Source organism: Chinchilla lanigera, unplaced genomic scaffold, assembly GCF_000276665.1.
Source record: "Chinchilla lanigera isolate Chin_1 unplaced genomic scaffold, ChiLan1.0 scaffold00119, whole genome shotgun sequence".
Taxonomy (NCBI): domain Eukaryota; kingdom Metazoa; phylum Chordata; class Mammalia; order Rodentia; family Chinchillidae; genus Chinchilla; species Chinchilla lanigera.
Window position 1 is genome coordinate 1,630,289 of NW_004955520.1, and position 24,390 is coordinate 1,654,678.

Below are 24,390 nucleotides of genomic sequence, written 5' to 3' on the forward strand. Positions count from 1 at the left end.
TGAAGTCTCCAGGGCACCTTGCGCTTCGCACTCACAGCTTCACACAGTGCCCTTTCAGGGGCACACTGGCTGGCCTCCCAGGCCTTTTGAAATCTAAGTGGAAGATTTCTTAACCTCAGAACTCTGGCATTCTCCATGTGCCTAAAACCAGTGACACATGGTTGATGCCAAGGTCTGCTGCCACCTGAAGCAGTAGCAAAGCTTTCCTCTCTCTTGGCCATAGGGGTCAAGTGCCTGGATTGCTGGGCCCTCTGAACCTGATTCTGAGGAACAAATTTTCTGTGCTGCTGCCATTTTGGAACCTGGTAGTCTGAGGCTTTCTTCTCAAAGCAAAGTCTTTTACCTTTGCAGTTTTGAGGCTGCAAAGGGTAGAGACTTGCTGCTTCTTTTGATACCCTCAGGCCATCTTTTTGATTCTCTTGTTCCTTCTCAGCACTGGAGATCTCCTCAGCTCTATCTCTGCAGTCCACAGCTTTACTGGAGCTTCCTTTCTGGCCAAACACACAACATTTTCAATCATCCTCTTTGCTCTAGGTTCTCAACATAAATCTGGCTAAAAGCCCCCAACAATAGCCATGCCACTGCCCCAACATTGGACTGCCTTGAAATTTCTTCTGCCAGATTAATTAGTCCACTGCCCTTAATCTCAGTCTTAGGCAAAGTCTCTGGACACAAGCAAAATGCAGACAAACTTTCTACCAAGCTATAACATATATCATCTGGAGTTCAATGACCAAGGCAGTCGTTTTTCCCAGCAGAAACCTCCCGAACCTGGTCTTTTCCAGCAGATTTCTACCAGTCTTCTGGTCTTCTGAGCTCTGACCAGAATCTCCCATACAGCACAGCTAAAGATGTTCTAGTGCTTCTCTTTCAGGTGAAATCTCCAAATCTTTCGAAACACTTCCCATAAGCCATTTCCAAAGGCTCTTTAACCACATGGTCAGGTATAGTCAGAGCAAAGAGCCTACTCCTGGTACCAATTTTGTCATGGTTTGGGGTTTTTGCAAGGGGAGCAATATAATACAGGACACATATTTTATAAGATTATTTATAACAGTCACCCAAAGAATCATATACAAGAGAGTGCAGGAAATCTGTCCATACATTAGAGACCAAAGAATCCAGCTGAGGGCCTGTATCCCATGATAATATCCTACATGAGTCCAGCTGAAGATCTAGAGCTCATAATAATGCCTCCCATGAGCCCAACTGGAGGCCAAGAGCCCATAACAATATCTCATGCAGGCCTCTTTCATGGATCTGCAGTGGTGGAATCTACAAAGTCTGTGCCAGCTGGATGAAGGATCTGTGCTAGCAGGGTGAGGGATGTGTACTGGAGCCAGGAAGCAACACTCAAAGTAAGAACCAGAGCTCCCCTGAAAAGTACCATAGCTATCTTCAGCAACAGTGAGGTCCCAAGCTCCTCTGATGATCAGGAAAGCCAAGTTCCCACCAGGAAAGCCAACACAGCAAGCTTCTCCAGGAGACTGAACTGTGCACCTTCCTCCCCTCCGGAGCCAGAAAGCGATACTCAGAGTGAGGACCAGAGCTCCCCCAGAGTGAACCAAAGCCATTGTCAGTGCCAACAAGGTCCTGAGCTCCTTGGAGGATGAAAATAGCCAAGTTCGTGAGGAAAGCCAGCATGACGAGCTCCTCCAAGAAAACCAGCAGCTCCTTACAGCTTCTCTCTACTTCCAACAGGCTCCCAACAGCTTCTACCAGCTCCCAGCTTTCTCACATCCCAACAGTCTTCCTTCTTTTTCTCCAGTTCTGTCTCTTATGCTGCTGGCAACCATCCCCGGGTTGGTCTCCCCCACAGGCAGCACCACGCTTACTCAGTTCAGCTGGGTGTTACAAGTTGACCACCAATTGTCAATCCACCACACAAAATAAATAACCATTGATGTATCTCAAGGTCCTAGTAAAACAATCTCAATACCAAGGTAGTATAAAAAAGGAAATTACACAGATCAGAGCAGAAATTAATGAAATTAGGCTAGAAAAAACATACAAAGATTCAATGGATCTAAGAGTTGGTTCTTTAAAAGAATCAATAAAATAGACAAAGCCCTGGCTAATCTTAGCCACCCAAATTTTTTTTTTAAAAGGAAGGAAAAGACCCAAATAAATGTAATTAGAAATGAAAAAGATAAAATCACAACGGACTCTGCTGAAATCCAAAAGATCATTAGTAACTACTTTGAAAATCTGTAATCTAATAGAATGGAGAATTGAGAAAAAAATAGATTCCTAGGTACATATGAACTATCAAAATTAAACCAAGAAGGTATAAAAATCCTGAATAATCCAATTTCAGGCAATGAAACTGGAGAAATAACAAAAAAAAATACTACCACCTAAAAAAGCCCAGGTCCTGATCTTTAGAGATGATCTAATGCCAAGACTCCTCAAATTTTCATGAAAGTGAAAGGGAAGCAGTACTCCACAAGTCATTCCTGGAAGCTAGCATTATCCTGATTCCAAAACCAGACAAGGACCCAAACAAAAAAGAGAACTATAGTTCAACATGCTTAATAAATATAGATGCACAAATCCTCAACAAGATACTGGCAGTCAGAGTTCAATGACTCAACAAACAGATCATATATCATGACCAAATAGGAATACAGGGATGGTTCAAAATATGGAACCAATAAATGTAAAACATCACATAAACATAAGGTAGGACAAAAACCACATGATCATCTCAAAACAAAATCCAACATCCATTCATAAAGAAAACTCTGAAGAAAATAGGTACAGAGATACCTTATCTCATTCTGATAAAAGCCATTTATGCAAACCAATTAATGGAGAGACGTTGAAAGCTTTCCTTCTAAAATCAGCAATAAGACAAGGATGTCCACTATCACACTCCTGTTCAATAGTTCTTGAAACATTTGTCAGAATAATCAGGAAAGAAAAAGGAATAAAAGAGGATGGATATACATAGGAAAAGAAGAAGTCAAATCAAAATTATTTGCAAATCACATGGTCCTTTACATAGAAGACCCAAAAGATTCCACTAAGGCTCTTAGAATTAATAACCAATTCATAGCAGGATATAAAGTCAACACACAAAAATCAAGTGTTCTGACACACCAATTGTAAACTCACTGAGAAAAAAATCAGAGAAATAGTACCTTTCACAATAGCATCATGAAAAATTAAATATTTAGGAATTAACCTAACCAAGAAGCTGAAAGACTTCTATAACAAAAACTACAGTACTCTGTAAAAGGAGATCAAAGAGGACATCAGGAAATGGAAAGATATCCTTTATTCCTGGATAGGCAGAACCAACAGAGAAACAAAATGGCCACGTTTCCAAAACTGATACATAGATTTTTTGTGGGGACTGACACACATTTTTTTTTTTTTTTTGTGGTGGGGGTGGAGGGTGGTGCTGGGACTTGAACTCAGGACCTCATGCCCACCAGGCAGGTGCTGTGCTGCTGAGCCATATCCCCCCCCCATTCCTGATATATAGATTTAATGCAGTCTGCTTCACTAACAAGAGAAAAGTAAATAAGACAAAGGTCACACCCTGCCTTGGAGCCACTTGATTAGGACTGAAACCTCTACAAACTGTGAGCTAAGTAAACCTTTCCTCCTTTAATCTTGGGTGTCAGGTATTTTGTCTCCGTAATGAGAAAAGTAACTAAGACAAATTCCAATCAAAAAACTAACAGCATTTCTCACAGAACTAGAGAAAACAATACTAAAATTCATATGGAACCAGAAGAGACCTAGAATAGCAAAAGCAGTCCTGGGCAACAAGAACAACGCAGGAGGCATCACAGTCCTGGACTTCAGGTTATACTGCAATGCTGCAGTGATAAAAATGAACATGGTACTCCCAAAAAGCAGGCACGCGGATCAACGGAACAGAATAGAGGCTTCAGAAACAGCTCTAGGCACACTCAGCTACCTGATCTTTGACAAGGAGCAAAACCTTATGCTGGAGGAAAGATATCCTTTTAAACAAACGGTGCTGGGAAAACTGGTTAACCAAATGCAGAAGACTGAACCTAGACCTGCACCTCTCACCATGTACTAAACTAAAATCAAAATGGATCAAAGATCTAAATATTCTTAACCTGATGGAAGATAGTAAACCAAGAAACACTTAACCTGATGGAAGATAAAATAGGTAAGGCTCTGTAGACACTGATGTAGACAAAGACTTTCTGAGCAGAACCCAATGGCACAAGAAATAATACCAAGAATCAACAAATGGGATCACATCAAATTAAAAGCTTTTGCACAGCAAAGGAAACAACCAACAGAGTGAAGACACAACCTACAGAATGGGAAAAAAATAGTGTCAGCTATTCATCCGAATTTAACTCTCCACAGCACGTACATATTACAGTCTAGATAGAGAACTAATATCTAAAATATAGAAAAAGCTCAAAAAAATTAGACTCCTCAAAATAAAAGCCCCAACAAAAATGGGCAACTGAAATGAATAGTCACTTCTCAAAGGTGCCAATGGCTAATAAACATATGAAAAAATGCTCAACATCACTGCCCATTAGAAAAATGCAAGTTAAAAGAACACTGAGATTGCATCTTACTCCAGAAAGAATGGTTATCATCCAGAAATCAAAGAATAACAAATGTTGGTGAGGCTGTGGGGAGAAGGAAGCCTTCTGCATTGTTGGTGGGAATATAAATGAGTATAGCTACTATGGAAATCAGTATGGAGATTCCTCAAAAAATTCAAACTAGAAATTCTATTTGACCCAGCTCTTCCCCTTCTAGCTGTCTTCCCCAAAGAGTTAAAGACACCATAGTTCAGTGAAACACGTGCACCCATGTTCACAGCAGCACAATTCACAGGAGCTGAATCTCGGCAGAGGCCTATGTGCCCATCAGCAGATGAAGGGCTACAGAAAGTCAGCATTTCTACACAATGCAGCCCCACTCTGCCATCAAGAAGGATAAACTTGAGTCTTCTGTAGGGAAATGGATGCATCCTGAGACAACGTTAAGTGAAATAAACTAGATACAGAAGCTTAAATATCACACGGTTTCATATGAAAACCCAAAATATAAATAAGGATCAAAATAAAAGAGTTATTAAAAAAGAAAGTTTCCTAGAGGAATTCTTGGTTTACTAATCGCAGCGCTGTGCCTTTATTTCTGCATTCTGTGATGTCTGTAGCATGTGACGGCACTTTAAAATGGCGTCACCCTGGACTTCACTAACCAAGGTTCCCTGTTTATGGCAGTATCACTTTGTATTTTGGTATGTAAGAAAACCCTGGGGTGCACAGGAAAAGAACGAAAGAGTTTACTGTGTTCCTCTTACACCTGTAACCTGAAAGCAATTTTAGTTAGTGGAGGACCAGGGGAAATTAAATGGGCCCCAACCAAATATGAGAACTAAACTTTCCACGGCAGGTGCACGTAAAGGAGAGCCTGGGGCAAAGATTGTGCAAGAAGTCTCTGGAGCCTTTCGGCTCAGTCTCCTAAAGGACAGCTTCCTGGGTCCCGGGCGTCCTCAGTGCACAGCTGTCCCCACAAAGCAAAGGTGCACAGCTCCAAGTCAGTGAGCACGCCAAGCTCTTCCAGACTCGCGTCAGGGCTGCAGTATCTGGGAGGGAAAAGGCTCACAAAGGCCGAGTCCAAGGGGCTGCCTGTCACGAGTGCGCCCATCACCCTGCCCAGGCCTCCTTTCTGACCTGAAATCTGGCTCTTCCGTGTGGAAAACGCGCATCTCTTTCTGACCCTGGCTTCCCTCTACTACAGCATCTTGGACAGAGAGCTGGGAATGATGTGTTACACTTTCCCTACGGAGGGCTCCTATTTTCTCAGCATTACTAAATCATTCCTTCCGTCATCTCTTGTCCACCCTAAATAATTCCAACTCACCAGCACTTGCTGAGTTTTAAAGGTGAAGTAATTTCCGTTCCTGAGTAGGAGTAGGAAGACAGCACCTCAGAGAGATACCAGCACGTATGCAGGCAAGGCAGGACAGTGTGAGAGTGTGACCCGGTTGTGAATATGCCGCTGTTTCCTTCCATTACAAGATTAAGATGCTGCTTGATTTGCTATCGTCAAACCAAGGACACAGACAGCAAGGTGGCACCTCGGGACACAGCTGGCTCATTAGGAAGTTGCCAAAAGGCGATTGAGCTGGCTGCAACGGACACCATCCCGTCCCTCACTGCCTACATCCCCTCCAGTTTCACACCAGAAATGAACCAGCCCACGCCGCAATGCCTCGCCTCTCCAGGGTACAAGGACAAGATGGGGTGGGGCTCTTGGCTTCCTTACTGTTCTTTTAAATCATTCCACTCAACACTTTGGTCAAAGGCAAAAGGGTGAAGTGTATGAGCTGGTGTACGTTTACACCCGTGACCACAACGCCGATCAATTTAGGGCCTTCCCAGCACCCCCAGAGCGCCTCAGTAGGGCTTCCCAGGCAATAATCTTAGCCTGACGGTCAGACTCTAAACTAGTTCTGCCTAAAACGTTCCCTTCTTTTAAGATAGCTTCCATTCAAGTAGAACCTCAGACAGTGAAAATTGAGGTTGAGTTTAAGAAAATACATAAAAACTGAGTCCTACTGATGGTTTAAATGATTGATTCCTAGACAAGACTTGGCCAGTTCAAATGAGATAGAGGTTATCCACAGAAGGCCTCTGATGAGCAACAAGCCTTCCCTTTAGGTGGAAAGCTCTGCTTATGGCTGCGAGCATTTCTAAGGGCACCACACACCCCACGCAGGGAGGACAGGGGGTCCCATGGACATGACCCCAGGCTGAGGGCTGGCCTGGGGCTCCTCCTAGCAGTCGCACATGCTGACACTGTGAGGACCCTGCTCCCATGATCCAGGTTATTTTAACACGCTGTCTGTGACCTCATGACCAGTGTGACCTTCGTTTACGAGCTCAAGAACAAACCTGCATGTGTGTCTATACACAGTAAGCATTCTGCAATTACTTCCCAAGCTACTGCTGAAACAAACAAAAACTTCTAATATTGCAGCAGCACTAAGCAGTGACGAAGGTGATTTCCAAATTAGATCTGGATTCAACCTCAGGCTCTACCACTTACTACTAATTAATCTTTTAAACATGGTTCAACTTTTTCAGGCCTCACTTTCTTCTTTTACAAAATGAAGACAATAGCAGTAATGAATTCCTTGGGTTGTTTTCAAGACTAAATCAGGGAGTGCGTGTGAAATATAGCAGAATGGTTGACGTGCAGTAAGGGTCCGAAGGCGTCATTAGTGCTGTCACTATAAATTTTAATTGTAACTTTCTGCCACTAAGGTCTATTTTCTTCACCAAGGACATAATGCAGTGCATGAAAAAGTCCCATGTCGTAATTTTTAAAAGATCTTAAAATCTGAAAGTAACAATTATATATAGTCACGGAACATTTTAGAATACTTTTAGTAACAATAAAACTTATTATTAAAATTCTCAGGAAGGTCACAGTGTTACCAAATCACAAATTACAGAAAGGAGGTTCTGGTGATGGAGGAACAGGAAATAACTCGAAGGCTATGGGACCTAGAGTTGCAACGCAGACGGAAAGCTCAGTACCCCTGCGTGCTCCACGAGCAGACTGTCAGGATCCCCCAGGGAGGCTGCTGCTCAGCTGACACGCTCTCACGAACGCTGCGGGGGAGGAGGTACCTTACAGAAGCCCTTCCGTACCTCAGCTCAGATTGTAACCCCATGAAACAATCTACCACTTACAGCGCACCGCATGGTGAGAAGAAAGACACTAGGGCATACTTGCAGTTGTGGGGAGCCAAGGGGTCCTAAGTCCAGCTAGGATAATGGCTAACTGGAACAAAGGCCTCCACGCAGGTCCAAACCCAAGTTTTATTCATTTGTGAGGAGGGGAGTGGCTCCGCGATGAGTGTCTGCGGGAATGGTGGGAAGTACATGAATGCTGTGAGCTGGGCTAGGTAGGAGGCACAGTAGCACCTCTGCAACAGAGAGAAAGAGAGACACTAAAAGAGTCATCTGCATGCCACAGATTGGGCAGGATCTAGTGTTGGGGTCAGTGCTTCAGTTCTGATGTGTGATCTGCGCCCTGAGAGTCACAGCCTCTTTTCCCCAGGCTCATTCTCAGCTGACAGCATGGCATCGCTTGGCCTAGCGCACACACACTGCTTGGGAGCTGCAGATGGGGCATCTACACATCTACAGACCACACATCAGCACCTCAGCCAGATCTGCTTGCACTGCCTAAGGCCAATCAAGGGGTAAGAAAATGTCCCAGCCAGCTCCGTACACATCAGCACACAGAGGTAGGGCCAGATGCTCTCCTTTCAAGGAGAGCCCTCCAGGTGGTCCTCCACAGTACATCACATCAAAAGGTTTCTCTCCTTCCACTGGGAACCTTGAAGGGACACTTACAATTTCTACTTAGATGCGGCCTATCATATAATTTGTTTTATAAATTTAAAATGGAGAATTGCTTTTCTTTAAAATTATGATTTATAAGTCGAAGCCTTAGGTTATTTTAACAAGGAAAGATAAGACACTTCATTTCTAAATTATATAATGCTAAACTATGTAATACTAAAACCATCTTTAAAACCATGCTAAACATACTTCTCTTAAGATATATGTAGGTTCCCTGATTACGGTCATTCTACCTTCATCGAAGTCTACATTTGAAACATACTGTGTGCAGGCCTGCGTGTATGTATATATTCTCTCTTTGCGACTGACAGGAACGCGCCAGCCCGGAGGGGGCATGAAAGCGCGCCGCAGTGATGAGAAACGCTGAGCGTGTGCGGATTACGGGCAGCGCCGAGCTGGCTCCCCTGCTGTCTCTGGGTCTGTCTGCCTTAAAGCCCGCTCCAGCACTCAGTGCTTACTAACTAGCTGGGAAAAAATCACCTCTAATTAGCTGTTAAAATAACTTGCAATTTCCCCTCAAATACAGAAAGTATTTAAGAACATTGCTGAGAAGATATGCTAAAAGACTGAAGCAAACACAAACAGAAATGTGCAAGGCACACTTACTTACAAATCCTCGTGCTAACTCCATCCAAACTTTCCGATAGGGACAGACACCAGAAACTTAAGGGTACAGGGTAAGACCAGACACTTCTCAGATCTGCCAACAGCCACCTCAAGTGGTAAGCAAGCGGGAAGCCCCCGGAGGCATTTATGTGCGACATTCCAAAAGAGAAACGTGCTTGGCATATAACTGAACATGATCTCTGCGTGCTCCACAGGACTCAAAACCACCCCACACGCTGGAACAAACCAGACTTTCATGTAACTGCTTCAGTTCCAATTTAGGTTAAAAGAAACTTATTAGTTCAGCCTGGTCCTAAGTACCAAGCAAGAGATGGCGTGATTTGCTATCGTGGTCAACCAAAAGGAACAGCCTTGCACAAAACACAGAGTGGGAGCGGCAGGGCAGGGCCGGTGTGGCATTCCTCCACACTGTCCACCTCTTCTCCTTGATAGGAGTTTAGTGGCCTCGCAGGTCACAGAAGATGGCTGCGAGCTTGTCCCTGGAAGCAATGGGGAAGCAGGCCTAAGAAATTCATTTCCTGACCGTCTCTGCCACTGCGGACAGAGGAGGGCGCTGCGACAGGCCAAGGGACCACATGGCCAGGCCTGCTATAGAGCACCAAGAGAAATCGAACAATGCCCTTTTCCCCAACAATAGAGAAAAGAAAACAGCTAGAATTCTGGAAAGGATAGCTGGCTAATTAAAAAAATGTTTTTAAAGGGTTGACAAGTAGTTCTGGCTAAAAGAAAACATTCTTCCTAGCCTGTGAAGTTAAAGCTGTATGGTTTTGTTGGCACTTATAAAGGAATCAGCTCCTTTACATTTTAAAGTCACACGGAATTATCAAGTGCTTATCCTGAAACTCACGCCTTTCCACACCAGACTGTTGCTGGGAACGCTGGACAAAATGTGCTTAATAAGAGTATAATATATACTTTTCTTAATAAGATGTGAATAATAATCATTAATAAGAGATCCAAGAAAAGCCCATAAGAAAGCCAGAAAACCCTTATTAAACTTAACTAACTAAGAGCATGGAATGAATGCTCTTCACAAATGAATGTTGGAATGAAGTCTGCGATCCTTAAGCCAAATACTGACCGGACCCTGACACGCTCACAGAGAAGTGAAGCTTTGGGAGGAGGCGGAGGCCAGGGGTAAGGAGGCAAAGATGTGCGTGATGCAATTTGGAGCTCAGTGAGATTAACACTATACGTTACAGAGAAACCTTTGCCAATCAGTAATACTCTTCACCAAATCTTTCCCAAAGCCTGCCTTATAATGAAGTAGGCTTGGTCTCTGCAGTCTGCATGGAGGACAAAATTCCAAACTAATACCTCAAACCAAAGACCCAGAACCTCAGTACCTGCTGGGACCCACTACGGGTGCCTTACACACATCAGTGGAAACAAAGACACACAGGCAATTTTCTGTTTAAACCTCTAAAGTGCAAGGAAGACAGCCTAGTCTGTCAGAGGAGTCACCTTGGTCCCTGAACTCTGTCCCCTGCCGCTGCGCAGGGCTAAGAGCCTCCTCTCCCTGACCACCCCTCCTTCTCCTCTCAAACACACCATCCCTTGAAGGGAAACTTGCAAAGCCAGGCGAGCAGCCTGGAGCCCAGCAGGGACACAGTGAAAGCAGTGTTTTAGGAGGGAAACGGTGGGCGGGCTGAGTGACTGCAGACACACGCGAGGGCCTGTGGCAAGAAGGAGTGTGCCAGCTGGGCACTGCTTCCCAGGGGGCACGAGACGGCAGTGCCCCTTAGTGAGACCACACCCTCGCGCCAGAGAAAGCATCGGGCGAGAGTGTCACACTCTGCTGTGACTGGTGGCTGTGGGGGCCTACACTGTGTCAGTGGCGGAGAACCAAACTTCCACTCGAACAGTTATGCTCGAAGTCATACAAAACAAAGCATCTCTCATTTTACCCCACTGTTAAAGTTAAAGAAGTGCATACCAACAAAGCAGAGGCCAAACTTCTACTAGGAGTCAGGCCCATCACCCCATCACCCACTCTTAGGGTTTACTGGCTGCTTATAAAGCCTCTCACACTAGACCTGCTGACACGTCGGGGGCAGGCTGCAGGGGCAAACAGGAGGCTCCTCCCGCCGGCTCTCCTGGGGTTCAGTCTCCCGGCCCCACCCCAGCGGCCCCGCAAAGTGGATCCAGAAGTTGAACAGGAAAGCAGCTCAGCGGCCCTGGCAGGCGGGCTGACTACACAGCTGTTCTGTAGTCTCCTTCTCTTCACCAGTGACGCTGTCACTTTTTAAAGTCAGTGCCTTTGAGGTGGCAGGAAGAAGTATCCCGAGGCAGACTCAAGCAACAATAACAAAGGAAGCAAAGCCTTTCACCCCTTCTTCCACTGTCCACGACATGTCTCACTAAGGCATCAGACCAGTACCTCCTGACGCTTATTATCAAATGCACATAAAACCGAGCTCCCGCAGGAAGCACCTGGATGATGGTCAGTGATCCATTCAGCAGCACCCTTCCAGGCCAGACCGACAGCTACACAGACTCAGGCATCTTGAATCACGCGCGTGGAACCATGCAATTACTGCATCTAGGTAGTCAGGTGCTCACTGGCTGCTGGGTGCTGGTTACACAACATTCTGAGCCCCCTGCTCTGGGAAGGCAGCCTTCTCAGGCCCACTGCTGCGTGTGCTTCTCCCACACAGGAGCGAGAGGGGGCCTTTCTCGGAGCCTCCTCTGCTGTCCCCTCCTGCAGAGTCCCATCATCTCTGAATGGTTACTCAGAGCATACGGCTATTTTTGCTCAAATCTTCTCTCTTTTGCTAGGCCAAGCTGTTTAATCACTGTGAGCAATCTAACTTCATAAGGTTTTGTTTTCTAAATACTGTAAATTTTTTCACAAAACAAGATGTCTCAAGAAACACATTTTGTAATCATTCATTCAACAAACATTTATTGAGCTCAACTCCAAAATAACAAGCAATCAGTTGATTATTTGGTTAGTGTTTTTTTAAAAAAGATGCAATTTTGTACAGTTTTGCTGAAAAGAATACAAAATAGTATAGCAATGAAAACTCTCCTTTACATGCTAAGTTCTATAAATGCTTTCAAATTACACCTAACAATCCACTTAAGTTTAGAAAGAAACTGGAACAGATAAGAACTGTCTTTTTCCTGGAAATAGAGATGTGACTGATCCGTAACACTGTCTTTTATTAAGCTGCACTGCTTGCCAACTATTTTACAACCTTTCAAAATTCTCTTTCAATCAAAAAGAAGAAGAACACTTGAACTGTTTCTTTCTTCTCACTCTCCAGCACCTGCTAAACTAGCAGTAACACAGAAAGGGGTAGTTAAAGGCTATATTTGCTCATTCCAAACATTATATTACTTAATGCTGTGAAATAAAGTATTGTTCCTTGACATTCATTAATAAAGTCAGAGATGACCAAGGCTCATGTCCTGAAATGTGCTCTGTGGCATGGCCCTCTAAAATCTTCTCACTTAGAATAGGAAGAAGGTTCTTGAAGTCTTCCAGCAAGACAGACCTCTGTCCAATCTGACTGCCAAGCTCACTATTTTGGTAAGCAATATCAACGAAAGTAAGCACAGGCAGCAAACAGCAACAAAAAACTTAAGAAAATAAAGGAATAAAAATTGAGGAGAGAGATGAATACCTGGTGCTGGGCCCTAGGCCCAGTGTAAGACAGTGAGTGTTGTTCTCACAGAGAGGGAAACGGAGGCAGGAAATTATCTAAGGCCACAAGCTAATGGAACGGCAGAGCCAGGATTCCAAAGCCCGGCTCTTAGAGCATTACACTGTGCCACGAGGAAAGCAGGGGTGGGGAAAGAAAGGTGAGTCCCAGGCAGCACTCAGGATCGCTCTAGAGGCTGGCTGCATCCACCTGCCCCTCAGAAAAACCACACTTTTACCTTTTCTCTACTCAGGAAAAGCCCAAGTAACTAGCAACTGAATAAACTGACACCTTTGCTTTAGAGCCATCTAATAAGAGTGTGTGGTGGGGTGTTGTGTGGGATGTGACCGTGGCCTCTGGATGATTCTGAAGGACGCTGCCTATCTGCTATATGTTTTCTAATATAAGGCTTTTGCTCTTCACATTTTGGGGGAAAGGGATTTTTATCTTTTATCATTTCTTTATTATGTACTGAACAAAACACGAGCAAGCCAACCCCAGCGAACCGGATTATGTGGACAGAAGGGTGTCGCTGTCAACACTGCTGCTACGCTACACACACAGGGGCCTGTCTGCTTTGAGAAGGGGGCAGGGGGATCGCGCCGCTGCAAAGCCCAGAACAGCAGCGCTGTCCACACCCCCTGCAGCGAGGCAGAGTCCTGCACCTGTCCATCATGGCAGCCGCCAGCCACGGGTGACAGAGAACTTGCAGTGCGGCAGTGTCACTCAAGAATCACATTTCCATCTTCCCAGGGCCCTACCGAGCAGAGACGGCTGGCATGGTCTATTCCTTCTTGTGAGCGGCACCTGCCTAGTGGCCCTGGAGTTAACAATTTATATCAAGAAGTAAAGAACGATGGCCTTGCGATCAGTGACCTTTTCCTGGTAAGAAAGGAAGGGCAGGTAAAGGTGCTTCCCTGTTCAACTCACCTGTAGCCTGGCCTGTACCTCTGCCAAAGCGGTGCACCTAACAGCCATGCTCAGGACACAGCACTGACCACAGACAGAGGTCCCATGTGCCCAGCACAGGCTGAGATCCGAGGGCCCCTCGTCCAGTGCTCCACACCTTCAAAGGACCAGCCTGCAGTTCCCGTCTCCAACACCTGCAGCACGCTCTCGTGACACACTCGCTAAGCAGAGGAGTGGCCTTCCTCTCTCCACTGCAGCTCCTGCACCTTAGAGAAGCAGCAAGGTTGATGCCGGCCACCTGGGTTAAGCAGGGCCCTGGGATCACGCTGATGCCCAGGTCCATGCCGCAGTGCTGAGGAAGTATTTAGAGTGACTCCTGGCTAAATGAGACGACCCATCAGCAGGGACAAGGAGGGAAAGTGCAACTACTGCAGGCCGGGTGCAGCCGAGTGGGACCTGGGGCAGGGGCTCACAGCTGCAACCCCCACTCCACGCCCTACTGCACTTTATAAGAACAGGAGTTCAAGTGTTCACTCTATCACCCTTAACACAAGGATTTTCATTTCTTCCTTTGTAAGTAAAAGGCCTTCAAAAGAAAATAATTAATGTTCAGAGGATAAACACAAAGAAAACCTCTGAGGAAGTGGATTACAAATTAGCAAACAAGGAACTGAGGAAGAGACGCGCTGCGTGTCATGGAGTCAGCAGTGGTGTGGAGTGGGAACGGTTAGGAGTCTCCCGAGGGCTCTGTGGGTGTGAGAGTCACGCGCTGCTCTGCGCCACGTGCCGCTCTGGGCCCTGTGCTCGGGACCACAGCTCCGACTTCCCAGGGTCACAGGAACCTTCAATGTGCCCATCTGTCTCTGAACTCACCTTCAGAGGGGTAAAAAGCTCTTGGCACCCAAAACATCGTGATGCTGAGCCTGTGACACGGCCACGCATCACTGGGGAGTCCTCTGTTAGAACCAAGAACACTTCTTTGCCGCAGATTAGAGACAAGCACAGTCAGGGTCAGCACCGTGCTCTCTGCGGGTGCAGACCTCCTTACTGACTCACACGATGCCATTACCCTTTCACTCTCACGCTGCAGCAGCAGCCCAAGTGTGTCCTTCAAAACTTGCTCCAACCAGCACCGCTGGAGCAGGACGGGCTCCCGAACTGCTTTCTGCGCTGCAGGTAAAAGCAGACCCTGCCACGGAGCTGTGTAGACAGCTGGACGTGTTCAGGATGCAGAGTGAGGAAAAGCTCTAGTGACCATCCCGAGTGACGCTCCACTCCAAGAATCCTGTTCCCTTTACCCGGCCTTAACACGCGTTCACTGTGCAGGCATTCTCCTTACCGTGCCCCTGCTCTCTGTGTCATGCCTCCTTGAGTTCCAAGTCCCTGTATTAATTCTTAGCCATCCCCCACAGGCCACTGCGTGCTCCCCTCAGCCAGCTGATCCTAAGCCCGCTAAGCTGCCAGGTCCCCCACCTCTGACCTCTGAGGGTTCCTCACGATTTCTACTGTGAAATAGCTGTCTTTCAGCAGCACACGCACTTTATCTATCTCCCCAGGTGGCAGACGAATAGGTGTTGCTTGTGCAGCTAGCACAGGCACAGGTCTTGTCTCGAGGTACTTCCTACCTTTTGAATGACTTCCTGCTCTCCAACATGTTTACTGAAGGCTGAGCAGTGGGCACGGTACTTTACTACTGTATAAAAGACACACAGACGTGCGTGCATGCACACACACCCATAACAGCTCCTCAGTGGCCTCAGAGCAAAGCCTAGGAACCTTCCTGTGGGTCACAAAGCCCTTGGGTCAGGTCCCAGCACATCTCTCCTCTGGCTACTTTCTCTCCCGCCAGCCCAGGGGCGGTGGTCTTCCCAGTGTCCCCACCGTTGGGACAGCCCCACCTCGCTCCAATGTGTTTCCCAGTCATCCTCGTCCTGCGTGTCTGCTTGAAAGTATTCATCACCACACTGTAGCTGCTGGTTTGATTTACTGCCTATTTTCCTACTAACTTAGTGCTCTATGAAGGTAAAACAAAACAAAACAAAAAAACCCCCTCAACCTATTTAGGATTATGCCGCAGTATTCAATACATATTTCTGATAATATAAACGAGTAAATTTAGAAAATAAGGGAGTAACTCTTGGAGCACACTGACTTATATAATATATACAAGAGGAGATACACTGTTCTCCCACAGCTACCTTCAGAGGAGTCTACATCTACGCTGGCTGCAGAGGCATGGAGGTCCAGGCGGAATCTGGAGCCAGCCTGAGATCTTGGTCACCCAGCCTGGAGCTTGAAGGGGTCTCCGTGTACAAAGAGCTGCTGACTCTGGGCAACAGCTGAGGAGGTACGTGGGACAAGCCGCTCAGGTGCCCAGCACAGGCTGAGATCTGAGGGCCCCTCACCCAGTCCTCCACACCTTCAAAGGACCAGCCTGCAGCTCCCGTCTCCAACACCTGGCAGCACGCTCTCGTGACACACTCGCTAATTCCACACAAGCCTAACTCCAGAAAAACTTCTAGTCATCATATAGTTAGGAGAGAGAGAAGCCCATTACCAGATTAAGTTCAGAACTTTCTCCAAAGATGGCTAAGGCAAATAAAAAGCTAAGAAACAGAAGCTGCTCCCGGGTCATTTCAATGTAGAAATCACAGGACTCCCAGCAGTTACACAAATTATACAGATGGATGCAGCCTTATTCCAGATGAATCAGAGAGATTTAAAGGAAGGGGAAAGTTCAGAAAGGAGTTGCCATGCTGGACGTGGTGGCGCACACCTGTAATCCCAGCACTAGGGAGGATGAGGCAGGAGGATCATTGCGAGTTTGAGACCAGCCTGGGCTACAAAGTAAGCCCAAGGCCAGCCTGAATTGCACAGTGACACCCTGTCTCAAAAAGACAAAAAAAAAAAGAGAGTTGCTAGGATAGTTTGGAGAACAGTTCAGAGTCTGAGGACTGGGATGACAGCGCGACCTGTGGAGTCCCCATGGATGACATTATGCTTCCTAATTCAGAGGGCAGAAAAGGCAAGATCAAAGTTTTAGACAGTCCAGGAACGAAAACCAAGGCATAGTGAAATACATGATCTAGAAAGAAACAGGTGATCCATACCTGCTAACTCTGAAAAAGAAAGCAGTTCTGAGTATTTTGTATTTCTGGTACCTATGGTGCTCTTACATGCTAAAAGAAAAAACTTTAGACAAATCTAACAGTTTGAGCAAAGAACAATTCATGAATTGGGCAGCACTCAAAATGGAAAGGATCTCAGAGAGCTCCGCTGTGTACTGAGGACAGCAGGCTTTCATGGCTGAACATGAAAATAAAGTACAGAAATAACTTGATTCGTTACGGGGAGGCTTTGACATGTCTGGACAGAGTTTTATCCACGGCGGGCCTGGGACTGGCTGGGGCTCAGCTGTTTGTGTTTGGCTGAAACCCAGCAATTTGTTAGCAAAATACACTCCCGTCATCTGTTAAAGATTTTTCCTTGGGGATCAAGTTATGGGCTGAGATTATACTTCTTTCTCCAAGTTTTGCACAATAGGAGGACTCTAATTAACACAGTTATTTCAAAATAACTCGGAGGTTTTCAGTGTTCACCACAAAGAAATGGTAAGTGCTGGAAGGGATGGATGTGTTAATCACCTGAGTCGATCATCACACAGTGTTTACAGGTATCGAAACAACACGCTGCACCCCATAAACTTGTACAATTATGTGCTGATGTAAATAAATAAGAAGAGAAAATACGCTCCTAAAAAAAAAATTCCGACTGTAACAAGTTGCAATCAAAAGGCCCAAGTTCTTGAGATAAACTTCTAAACGTAAATTTACTTCATTAAATTCTACTTTCTTCTATTTTTTTTTTGGTGGACAAATACGGCATTTTACTGGGTTTTTTCAAGTTAATAATGACTGTGTTTATTTCCCCTTCTAGAACGTGGGCACTGCAGCACTCCGTCACAGCCTCTCCTTGCAGGGAATTTCTTCACTGGCCTCACTTCCCTTTCCAATGACGCTCTCACTCCGGAGCGCCTTGCTTTCCATCGTGCTTCCTTCCAGCTGACATCCACAGAACAAATCTAGCAGGACAAGTACAGGAGCCCATGTCAGGCACAATCTGCGGCCAGCTCAGCGTGGCCAATGAGGCCCCATGTCAACACCCATCCGGTGAGGCAGGCACTGCCCTCCTGCTCACTCTGAGAGGCCTTTCTACTTACAGTGCACATAGGGCTCTCATTCCTTGCAAATTAGGTCACTGAGAAACACTAAGCCTGTCCAGAAAATCCTGGCACTACCTGGCATACTGAAAACATTAGCTATCTGCCCACCGTTTTAGTGCTTTGTGACTTTTCGAAAGGAGGGTTCAGCTGCAGAATGCAGAACTGTTTCTTTCATCTCACACTCTGCAACCACGTAATTTATGACTCAAAAACATCAATCCTAAGACTACATAATTTTAGAATCAACTATTTACACTGTTTGACTCAAAATGGAAAAAGTCCATAAGGGGCCGTACGGCACAATACTGTCAGGACAAATCTTCTAAGTTGATGGATTTGGGGGATTTCTTTTCACGGTTCTAGAACAAGGCTCTAATCGTGTGGATTCAAAAACTACAACATGCTTCAGAAGACTCTTCCCATCCTACCCTCTTTCCCCTTTTCTCTCATCTTTTTCTTCTCTCCAAAAGGTTAAAACTAAAATATCTCGCAATAATGTGCAAACCCTGACAAAGGTGAAAAGCACCGGTCATTTAAGCCTTTCTGGAGCTGACCTGTTATTAAAAGGAAGGCGCTCCATCCACACGGTGCATCGCTCCTCAAGGTGAAAAGAAGAACAGACGCACACGACGACTGAGTCAGTCTCCGACGTGCTGAGTACCCTGCCAGGCGCAACAGAGCGCAGACCGTCACCACCTCTGTGCGCAGCTCTCAGAGCCGAAGAAAGAAGTGCGGGAATGCAGCCTGGCCTGGCACGTGGCACAGAGAGAGGCGGAGGCTGAGAGAGGTAGGCACGACCTCCCGGGTGACAGAACGCTCTCCCGGAGACTGCGGCCGCGTGGCTTACACAAGTGTGCTTGTGCACACCGGTCAGACTATGTGCTTACGATCTGTGCATTTCCCTGTAAACTACACCCGAACTGGAAGGAGAACTCTGTCTCTAGGTCAGTATAATGTTTCGTGAAATAAGCCTCGGGCAGGGAGAAAGTGCACAGTGATGGAGATTTTTCTACTGTTTTCCACTCTACTGGATCTAAAAATGTTTCACAAAAAAAATACTTTTAAAGCCCAGTGCTACAGATGATGGTTTTGTCCTCTATGGGAGGAACTGTCACTTCTGCCTGATCTCAACATACCACAGCGATCGCACCCGTGGGCAGACATGTGAGTGCGGCCAGCTCGACACTCCCCTCCGAGAGGGTTGTCTGTGACTGGAGCACAGGGAAGGGTCCTCCTGGACACTTTCCTTGGTAAAATAGAAACCCCTGATGACGAAGCTTTTCCTGAACTGTAGTTCAAGGTCCAGCGGGACTCTGAAGCAGAGTGCAGACAGGAAAATGCCTGGAGACTAAGACCAACAGATCACACAGGCGGACTGGTTTATCTGCATCCCAGCAAGCCTCCCGCAGCCCACAGGAGCACACTCCCTCTTGTCTGCCTCCCTGACCCGTTTGCTTTCCCCTCCTTCTGGGGAGATGACGGCAGGTGGTGGCCCCCATGGCCCAGGCTCAGGGCTTAGCTTCCAGCCGAGCCTCCAGCACTCACCTGAGGCCAGCTATGTGCCGTGGCGCTGGCTGGTGCTGAAAATGGTCGGGCCAGGGCTGGTGCAGGCCGAAGGACGATGAGGGCTGCAGGCAGCAGGCAGCCTGGTACACGGGCGAGTGCTTTGCACACAGAGCTGCAGAGTACTCTGAGGGCGGCTGCATGCAGCACGCGGCCAGTGCAGAGGGCGCCGCAGGGCCGGCCTCGGGGTGGCCGCTGGGCGGGTGATGGTACAGGCAAGGGCGACAGTGCTGGGCGAGCATCTGCGGTGTCCTCTGGTTGTCCAGCGGCAGGAAGGACGACCTCACCCTGCCGTTTTGGTGCAGGCAGCCATTGGGACTTGCTTTGGCTTGCCCTGTGTCCGTGGGGCGGAGCTGCGGGGCGGTGGGGTCACCCTCACAGGGCGCCAGGGTGCTGGGGCTGGGCACTCCGGGGGTGATGCTGCCGTTGCTCAGAAACGCGAAGTCAGGGCTCCCAGGGCTCAGAGCCATGCTCCAGTTTCTTGACCCTAGGAGAGAGGACAACATGAAAGCACCTAGTCGCAGGCAGGCGGGAAATGCCATAAAGAGGAGCGAGGGGCGCACCAGGCCACACAGGCCCACCGTCCTCCAATGCGCGCTGCCCCAGGCCCCTCTCCTGCACTGTACCACCCAGCTGCGGGGCCACCTCGGCACGTATCAGGGACAGAAAGGGAGAGGGCACCAACACCCTGCCACCTAGTCAGCACCCCATGCCTGGGTTCTCTGACTTTGGGCCAATGGCCAGAATGAAGGGCCACCCAGAGGGCAACTGGCTGTATAAATTAAATCATGTGTGTAATCTTAAGAAAGCTTTATCTCTCACAGGGCATCACGGTGCACGCCTATAATCCCAGCACCCGGGGGGCTGAGGCAGGAGGATCACTGCAAATTCAAGGCCAGCCTGAACTACATAGTGAGACTCTGTCTCAAAAAAAGAATGTTTTATGCCTTATAAAAAACCCCAAGGACATAAGATTTTCTCTCTAAATCACTCAAGAACCACAATAAAAAAAGAACAAAGAAGAGAATAAAAACTAGTCACCTAAGAATTGTTGCAAGCAAAATATGCCACTTTTATTCTCTAAATCAATTAATATAATACAAAAAATTAATAAATATGCTCCATAAGAAGTCCACATTTATTAATTTGTTTTATATTATATACATCAGGTAACAGTGCTTGCTCACAAGGAGAATAACACCATGCATGAGATTTGATTCAGGGAGGGTACTTTTTTCCTTACATTTCCCTCCCACCAAAGGATCCAGATGTTCAATACACAGGAAACCCTTACATGCTTGAATCACTGTACCACATTTGTCTGGTAAAACAAACAAACGAGAACCTAGATGCACACCTCCCTCCCGCCGGCCACCTCCAAGCAACCCACTCACAGAAATGTCAGGATTCTTGGGAAGAAAAATGGTCATCTGGTGCTATAGGTCTATTTAACCTGCACACAAAAGCCAGCAAGAAGGAAAGTTACCTGGCTCTGCTCACCCGACCCGCAGCAGGCACTGCTGGGAGCGGCCTCGGGAGGGCCCTCTGTGTCCCCAGCTCAGGGACACAGGGAGCAGAGCAGAGATCCCCTCTTCCCAGTCCGAGCACCTAGTGAGGACCCCGCTCGGCTCACCAGTGCCTCAACTGTGCAGCAGGACACCCGCGGCAGAGCGCAGGGGAGACAGCGTGAGCGCCACGTCCTCACCGGACCCCAGCGACGCGTCTGCTCAGGCACAGGGTGAGCGTTCCTTACTCACCTCAGACAAAACTCCTCGGACAAACATAGGCTAAACAAACCCCAGACACCGAGAAGTGGAAAAGTGAATGTACACATTTACAAATTTCTTCACAGGCTGGAGACAGCAGCGTATGCCCACAGTCCCAACCACTTGGGAGGCTGAGGTAGGAGGAGGGTCTCTTGAGCCCATGGGTTTGAGACTGGTCTAGGCAACAGAGACCTCTGTCTCAAAAACAAAAGAAAAAAAATTTCCTCCTTTATAAGTTGTTGATTAGAAAGGCAAAATATTTTAAAAATCTCAAAATACACATGAAGTCAAGTAGACGTTACCAGTCTCGTGGGTCCTGCCGTCACTCTGAACGTGGCTCACCAGCCCCAAGCCTCCTTCCACGACCATGGAGAAGAGCTGTGAGTTGCGGCACACAGCATCCTTTTCTTGTAAGTTCCCCGGGGTGCAGGATGCCCCAGTACACCCCACAAGAGCCCAGGGGAAGCCAGGCTTCAGACAAGAGTAGAGCCCAAGTCCCCCAGGCCAGTGGCGGCAAACCTTCGGCATGCCACGGGCTAAGAACCACTCACTGAAAGCTCTAAAAGGTTCGCCACCCCTGCCCCGGACGCCGAGATTTTCTCTCGTTTCTCCCTCCTAATTAAATACGCTAACCCTTAGGGAAAGCAATGCTTCTCTTTCTTTGTGACCAGACTCACTGCCGTGACAGTTTATTCCTGTGAAACGCATCACTTTGCAGTCCCATGAGTCAAACAGACCCCTGTGGGCAGCTGAGTGACTTAACCACCATTTATAACATTTTCTTTCCACTCTTGGTAAAACGGAGCTGAACTGCCAAATCACTGACTTACAGATGCATTTCTGGAACACAACCTGCTTTGTAACTTGGAGACTTTGTGTAATGAAGAAGGAACTAATGGGAGGTGAAGAATAACGTGCACTCCGACTTTGGCTTGCACTGGAAACAAGCCACGTGAGCTTTCTCTGATTCAGTTTCTTTAATCATAAAACGAAAGGAATCTATTTGACTTCACAAGCAGGTAAGAAATAAGTAAAAAAAATAGAAAGTAAGCAGAGCATGATGGCACATACCTGTAATCTCAGCACTGTGGGAGGCTGAGGCAGAAGGATCACAAATTTAAGCTCAGGGGCTGGGGATTTAGCTCAGCGGCAAAAGCGCCTGCCTGGCAAGCGCAAGGTCATGAGTTCGGTTCCCGTACCGGAGAAAAACCAAAAAAAAAAAAAAAAAAAAAAACAAATTTAAGCTCAGCAAGACCCTGTCCCAAAAACAAAAAAAGAAAGAGGGAGACAGAGAGACAGAGAGAGAGAGAAAGGAAGGAAGAGGGACAGGAGGAGGGGAAAGGAGGAGGGAAAGGAGGAAGAAGGGGGGATAGAGAAGGACAGGCAGGCAGGCAGGGAGGGAGGGGTATGTAGCTTAGTGTGAAGGCTTTGAGCTCAATCCCTGGTACCACAAAAAAATTAAATTAAGTTGAATTTAAAAAGCAAAACCAGAAACAGCTAAGAAATGTTTGCTTCTTATACCGTGTTTAGTGGATGCATCTGTGTAGGGTCCAGGTGACCAGGGGAATAGCAAAGTTCCAGTCTTAAGTTGAGCTGACCCGAAGACCTACACAGAGACAGATATGTTTTCTTTAGAACTGAGACAAATGAGAGGAAAAAATCCAGTCTGAGCCAAGGGTGGAAGGAACTCACAGAAAAGCAGACAAGACAAAGAATAAACACAGTAAAAAGAAATGAAATAAGGCGTTCCTGAGTCTTAATACCCTTTGCTTGGGCCAAACTCCTGTGATAAATGTACATGGAATGGAATGTGTTTAAATGCAATGATAATAGTATTTATACTAAAAGTTTAAAATAAGTTTGGGGTCAAATATAATGAGTAACTTTTCGAGACAGCCCCTTCCTCGCTGGCGCTACCTCCCTGCGCTGACTCCCGGCCGTCACGAACTGAGCAGCTCCGCTCCGCCACACCCTTCTGCCACGATGCTGCCGCCTTGGAGCAGCCAGTCGACCATGGACTGGATCCCCTGCAACATGAGCCAAGTAAACCTCTCCTTTAAGTTATGGGTGTCAGGTTTAGTGTCCCAGGGGCAGGAAAGCTAATACCGTACAAGAGTCTTCGGCCATGAACCATCTTTTCATTACATTTCAATTGCATGATGAGGATACAAAAAGATATGGAATAATGTCTCCTAGTTTTAAAGTCCAAATTATGCTTTAAAATGGCAATGGAGATACAGTATCTGTGGCTGAGAGACAACAGCCCAGGTAGGTGTGAGTTTGAAAGTTGACTCTGCTAGTCAGTAACTCTGAGAACCTTGGTCAAGTTATTTGAACTCTCACCGCCTCTCAAGTCATGGTTTCTCCTCAGAATTAAGTCTGTTTTAAATGCAAATCTTCTAAAAGCAACAGAGCTACTCGGCAAAATTTGAAATAACTTTATCCTTTCATTCAGTTCTACCAGGATTTATCCCTTGGACATATTTGAATGTGTAAAGATATACGCAGGCAATTAGATTTTGACCATAGCACGGCAAGAATAAAAATCCAACACAATTTAGATTACCCTCACTGGGGGACTTCAATCCTGTCATACTCAAACCTGGGTATTTTGCACATACACACGCTTACACACTAGTCCTAGATGCAACGCACTATAAGAAGTGCAAAGAACGTCATTATGTGCAAATAAAACTTCACTGCTTTACAACTTAGTATGTATCCATGTGGTTAAAAAGAGGCGTGTGTGTATCTTGTGTGTGCCTGTGTGTGTGGGAACAGTCATCAGAGTTCTTATGGTTAAAATTACATCCTACTCTTATTTAGAACTCTGGAAAACTACATACATAAAATATACAGAATCATCATGCCTCAAAGACAAAAAGTAGCATGTCATTGAAAACTGTTATCATATAATCATCAGATCTGTATGAATTATGGAAATTGTACTCATCAACACAGTATGTATCCAACTATTAATAACACACAATGCACCCAAAGGATGCTATCAAACGATTTCAAGCACAAGTACATCTAAAGAGCATTAAGTAAATCTCAAAGCCGCTACTTGGAACTGGAAACAGAACCTCTAGCCTGGCCAGAAAAGTGCCAAGTTAGACCTAAATGTAAAGTTGAAGAGAATACACAGACCTGTTCCAGTGATTACAGTAACCACTTAATGAAGCCATCACTCTCCTCAACAAACACAGGCCCAATAGAGCCTGAGGGAATGACGTCTTCATCCCATCAGTACGGCTCAG

General features: G+C 46.5%; 1 protein-coding gene across 6 annotated transcripts in view; it reads right to left on the reverse strand.

Annotated features, from left to right (window-relative positions):
- The window catches only part of Disp1 (dispatched homolog 1 (Drosophila)), a 120,041-nt gene that overhangs the window by 38,458 nt on the left and 57,193 nt on the right, over positions 1-24,390 (reverse strand). For 4 of the 6 annotated variants that reach the window (XM_005409242.2, XM_013507055.1, XM_005409244.2 and 1 more), the window contains 2 exons: positions 19,347-19,851; positions 18,356-18,463 (listed from right to left, as the gene is read on the reverse strand). In XM_005409242.2, coding sequence (XP_005409299.1) covers positions 18,356-18,463; positions 19,347-19,834 — 596 coding nt within the window. In that variant the 5' untranslated portion in view covers positions 19,835-19,851. Of the gene's footprint in view, positions 1-18,355; positions 18,464-19,346; positions 19,852-22,201; positions 22,221-24,390 lie in introns of those variants that run through there. The other 2 variants (XM_005409246.2, XM_013507056.1) reach the window with 2 other exon arrangements.